At 49.4% G+C, this 5640-nt stretch overlaps 1 protein-coding gene across 2 annotated transcripts; it reads right to left on the reverse strand.

Annotated features, from left to right (window-relative positions):
* On the reverse strand, positions 1–3575 carry LOC141148113 (phosphatidylserine decarboxylase proenzyme, mitochondrial-like; the record flags this gene model as incomplete). Of its 2 annotated transcripts, none has more annotated exon segments than XM_073635276.1 (5): positions 1–38; positions 414–643; positions 1026–1158; positions 2503–2574; positions 3274–3575. In XM_073635276.1, coding segments are annotated over 2 exon segments (170 nt in total), but the record flags the coding sequence as incomplete, so codon positions are not given.
* Between the last annotated feature and the right edge of the window lie 2065 nt (positions 3576–5640).

Consider the following 5640-nt stretch of genomic DNA (forward strand, 5'->3'; position numbering starts at 1 on the left):
CGGCCACAGTGCAGGATCCGACCATCGCAGGGACTGACCTACAGTACATAGACAAGTACGGAAAGAATCAGACTCAGTATAACAAAGCATGAGAAAGCTGATTGATGGACAATCTACATCTTCCAGGGTGCCAACTAAGCTACAGGTGAGCAGGGGATGGTCACAACATGAAACACAGATGCAGACTATTAGCTGTTCTACTCTAAATGAAGCCAGCCTGTCAGACTTACTGAGAAGGCCTGCCTGGATTAGAAGTGAGTATGACGGCAGATTATGGCTCTACTCCTAGAATAGAACAATCACATACAATTCTGTCAGTCAGGTTAGTCCTTTTCCATGCTGTGAAATTACAGACCGCCATCATGGCGGATGACCATTCTGTAAGATAAGTGAATATATGAACCGGGACGTACCGCATTGTGGACGGAGATGACTCTGGCTGTGGACTTCAGTGGACGTCGGAAAAGCTCCCCCAGATTCTTGTAGCGATTCAGGTCTTCTATTTCAGCTTCTGCCATGTTGACGGAGAAGGCCCAGACATACATGGAGAGGAGAGGACGCCGCAACCAGCGAGGCAGGCTGACCTCATTGACTAGGCCCCAAAGACGGAGAGAAGGCGAGTTGGAGCTCTACTGTAGACTGCCTGTCCAAAGGGAAATCAGACCAGATGTATGAGCTAATCATCATAGCTATCCCCCAGGAATGCCATCAATGGGCAACATCAGGCATGGGTGGAGGTAGAAGAGATGAGAGCAACTAGACCAGATTTTACCTCCTCACTACTAGGACCTACAAGAGCCCATGGGGAACACCGCTGCGCCTAAAAGATGGACTCCAATGGTGAAGGCCCAGTTCTCTTTCTGCTACTTTTTCTGTTCCTGCCCCAACCCCCTTCCCCAGGTTGATCTACCAGCAGTCTTTCTCTCTGCTGCCTAAAATATATCTGAAATGTCTTCTTCAAGCATCCCTCAGCTGCACAATCTACACCCCAGAGATGCCATGTTCTGTCCCTTCATCACACTCACCTTGCTGACTCGGCTAGTTTGTGGGATACCGGCTTTTGCCAAAGGTCTCAGAATCTGCAATGAGCGTTCTCGCAGGAAAGGTGATGGCAACTGTCCAATCCTTCTTCTTATAGAAAGACGAGGCACAGACAACCTGAGAGGAAAGGACAGGTGAGGAGAGGACTTTGGGGATACAATGGTAAGCAGAGGGAAGAAGAGGACAGTGAGGGTATAATGGAAGAAGATGGAAGATTGGGACGAATGGGTGGTTGGAAGTCTGAGGGACCATGAAAGGTAGGACATAGAAGATATAAAGTTAAGCAGAGGAGAGTAGAGGACAGTGAGGGTATTATTGAAGGAAAAGGAAGCTGAGAAGATCGGGACGGGTGGTTGGAGGTCTATGGGGGGACCATGTAAGGTAGGACAGGTGAGAAGAGGACATAGAAGATATAATAGTAAGCAGAGGGGAGAAGAGGACAGTGAGGGTATTAAGGAAGGAGATGGAAGATTGGGACGGGTGGTTGGAGGTTGATGAAGGACCATAGAAGATAGGACAGATGAGAGGAGGACAAAGAAGATGTAAAGTTAAGCAAAGGATAGAAGAGGACAGTGAGGGTATTATGGCAGGAGAAGGAAGCTGAGAAAATCGGGATGGGTGGTTGGAGGTCTTTGGGGGGACCATGGAAGGTCGGCTAGGTGAGGAAAGGACATAGAAGATATATTGGTAAGCTAAGTGAGCTGGTAAAAGAGGACAGGTGGGAGGAGAGACATGGGGGGGGGGTTTCCATACGGAGGGGGGTATTAGGGAAGGAGGACATTAAGATACACTGACCCGATCAGATAACGGTAGAGGACTGATGATGGGATTGGGGTATTTCATCCTATTATATGTTGGGGGGTTCATCAATGTTTTATGGATTCATATTTAGTGATCCGCCTGGTCTGTAAAATGAATAAGTTGGTGATATAAACATTATGAAGAGCTCATGACAGCTCTAGAAGGTTCCGGGACTGGAGGGTCTTTAGAAGGTCCCGGGATTGGAGGGACTCTAGAAGGCTCTGGGATTGGAGGGACTCTAGAAGGCTCTGGGATTGGAGGGACTCTAGAAGGCTCTGGGATTGGAGGGACTCTAGAAGGTCCCGGGATTGGAGGGGCTCTAGAAGGCTCTGGGATTGGAGGGACTCTAGAAGGCTCTGGGATTGGAGGGACTCTAGAAGGCTCTGGGATTGGAGGGACTCTAGAAGGCTCTGGGATTGGAGGGACTCTAGAAGGTCCCGGGATTGGAGGGGCTCTAGAAGGCTCTGGGATTGGAGGGACTCTAGAAGGTCCCGGGATTGGAGGGACTCTAGAAGGTCCCGGGATTGGAGGGACTCTAGAAGGTCCCGGGATTGGAGAGACTCTAGAAGGTCCCGGGATTGGAGAGACTCTAGAAGGTCCCGGGATTGGAGGGACTCTAGAAGGTCCGGGGATTGGAGGGATGTATATGTAGAGACGTACCACCTCCTGGTCCTCTGACCTCCCGGGTGACTGGAGGCTTTACACATTCTCCGGGATCACAGCCAGAGAAATCTGCAATACAAATTCACAACCAAAATCCTAGAGGAAGAAATCAGATACAAAACACAACATGGAGACTATTAGTGTGACACACCCAGGACACAATGCAACACACAATATATACAATGTAATATACAATATACAATGTAACACACTATATACACAATGTACCACACACTATATATACAATGTAATATACAATATACAATGTAACACACTATATATAATGTACCACACACTATATACAATGTAACACACTATATACAATGTAACACACACTATATACAATGTAATATACAATATACAATGTACCACACACTATATATTGAGGTTTATATTCTGAAGGGAAATCCACTGTACACTACAAGTGCACTCGCTGTGATCTGAGGGGAAGCTCTGCTGATTTTATCATCCAATCATATAGAAGCAAAAATGTTGTTTTCTATTTTCCTCGCATCTTCCCCTCAGATCTCCAGCGACTACAATTATAGTGTACAGAGGATTTGTCTTTAGTAAATAAACCCCAATGTAACACACACTACACACAATGTAACACACACTATATACAATGTAACATATAATAAGACACAATGTAACACACACTATATACAATGTAACATATAATAAGACACAATGTAACACACACTATATACAATGTAACATATAATAAGACACAATGTAACACATAACAGAACACAAAGTTGCACTCACAGTCTTTGTCCGGCTCTCCAGTTCTCACATCCCTGTATATCCCAATGGGTGAGATCCTCAGCTGAGATGATCCAGCCAATCACAGGGCAGAGAAGTGATGAGGGGGCGGAGTCGGTCGGTTGCAGAGGAAGAAGAAGAGAGAAGAGAAGTCACCCCTCCTCCATCCTCATCATTTCCCTTTTCTGCCTCTCTGGGGGGGAGGGCACAGTGCAGACACATGGGGGGGATTATTATTATTATTATTATAGAGGATTTATATTATTATTATTACTATTATTATAGAGGATTTATATTATTATTATTATTATTATTATAGAGGATTTACATTATTATTATTATTATTATTATAGAGGATTTATATTATTATTATTACTATTATTATAGAGGATTTATATTATTATTATTATTATTATTATTATTATAGAGGATTTATACGGCACAGTTTGTGCAGCGCTTAACAAAATGAATGCAGACCCTACAGTTACATTACAAGTGGGACGGAGGAGGGAAGGGAGAGGAGAGATGATGGAGAGAGGGAAGGGAGAGGAGAGAGGAACAGAGGAGGGAAGGGAGAGGAGAGATGATGGAGGAGGGAAGGGAGAGGAGAGATGATGGAGGAGGGAAGGGAGAGGAGAGATGATGGAGGAGGGAATGGAGAGGAGAGATGATGGAGGAGGGAATGGAGAGGAGAGATGATGGAGGAGGGAATGGAGAGGAGAGAGGGATGGAGGAGGCAAGGGAGAGGAGAGAGGAACAGAGGAGGGAAGGGAGAGGAGAGATATTGGAGGAGGGAAGGGAGAGGAGAGAGGAACGGAGGAGGGAAGGGAGAGGAGAGATATTGGAGGAGGGAAGGGAGAGGAGAGATGATGGAGGAGGAAGGGAGAGGAGAGATGATGGAGGAGGGAATGGAGAGGAGAGAGGATGGAGGAGGCAAGGGAGAGGAGAGAGGGACGGAGGAGGGAAGGGAGAGGAGAGGGACGGATGAGGGAAGGGAGAGGAGAGAGGGACGGAGGAGGGAAGGGAGAGGAGAGAGGGACGGAGGAGGGAAGGGAGAGGAGAGAGGAACGGAGGAGGGAAGGGAGTGGAGAGAGGAACGGAGGAGGGAAGGGAGAGGAGAGAGGAACGGAGGAGGCAAGGGAGAGGAACGGAGGAGGGAAGGGAGAGGAGAGATGATGGAGGAGGGAAGGGAGAGGAGAGATGATGGAGGAGGGAAGGGAGAGCAGAGATGATGGAGGAGAGAATGGAGAGGAGAGAGGGATGGAGGAGGGAAAGGGAGAGGAGAGAGGGACAGAGGAGCTGAGAGATGGAGGAGGGAAGGGAGAGGAATGGAGGAAAGAAGGGGAGAGGAAAGGAGAGGAGAGAGATGGAGGAGGAAAGGGAGAGGAGAGAGGGACAGAGGAGCTGAGAGATGGAGGAGGGAAGGGAGAGGAGAGGGATGGAGGAGGGAAGGGAGAGGAGAAGGATGGAGGAGACCTCTGAGGAGGGGGATATCTGAGAGGGCTAAGGAGACCTCTGAGGAGGAGCAATCTGGGCTTGTGGGATCAGGAACGGGGGATACCCGAGAGGGCTAAGGAGACCTCTGAGGAGGAGCAGTCTGGGTTTGTGGGATCAGGAATGGGAGATACCCGAGGGGGCTAAGGAGACCTCTGAGGAGGAGCAGTCTGGGCTTGTGAGATCTGGAACGGGGGATACCCAAGGGGTCTAAGGAGGCCTCTGAACAGCAGTCTTGGCTTGTGAGATTAGGAACAGGGGATTCCCAAGGGGGCTAAGGAGCCCTCTGAGGAGCAGTCTGGGCTTGTGGGATCAGGAACGGGGGATACCCGAGGGGGCTAAGGAGACCTCTGAGGAGGAGCAGTCTGGGCTTGTGTGATCAGGAACGGGGATACCCGAGGGGGCTAAGGAGACCTCTGAGGAGGAGCAGTCTGGGTTTGTGGGATCAGGAACGGGGGATACCCGAGGGGGCTAAGGAGGCCTCTGAGCAGCAGTCTGGGCTTGTGAGATCAGGAACAGGGCATTCCCAAGGGGGCTAAGGAGACCTCTGAGGAGGAGCAGTCTGGGCTTGTGGGATCAGGAACGGGGGATATCCGAGGGGACTAGGGAGACCTCTGAGGAGCAGTCTGGGCTTGTGGGATCAGGAACGGGGGATATCTGAGGGGGCTAAGGAGACCTCTGAGGAGCAGTCTGGGCTTGTGGGATCAGGAACGGGGGATACCCGAAGAGGCTAAGGAGACCTCTGAGAAGGAGCAGTCTGGGCTTGTGGGATCAGGAACGGGGGATACCCGAAGGGGCTAAGGAGACCTCTGAGGAGGAGCAGTCTGAGTTTGTGGGATCAGGAACGGGGGATACCCGAGGGGTCTAAGGAGGCCT

Source organism: Aquarana catesbeiana, linkage group LG06 (genome assembly GCF_042186555.1).
Source record: "Aquarana catesbeiana isolate 2022-GZ linkage group LG06, ASM4218655v1, whole genome shotgun sequence".
NCBI lineage: Eukaryota > Metazoa > Chordata > Amphibia > Anura > Ranidae > Aquarana > Aquarana catesbeiana.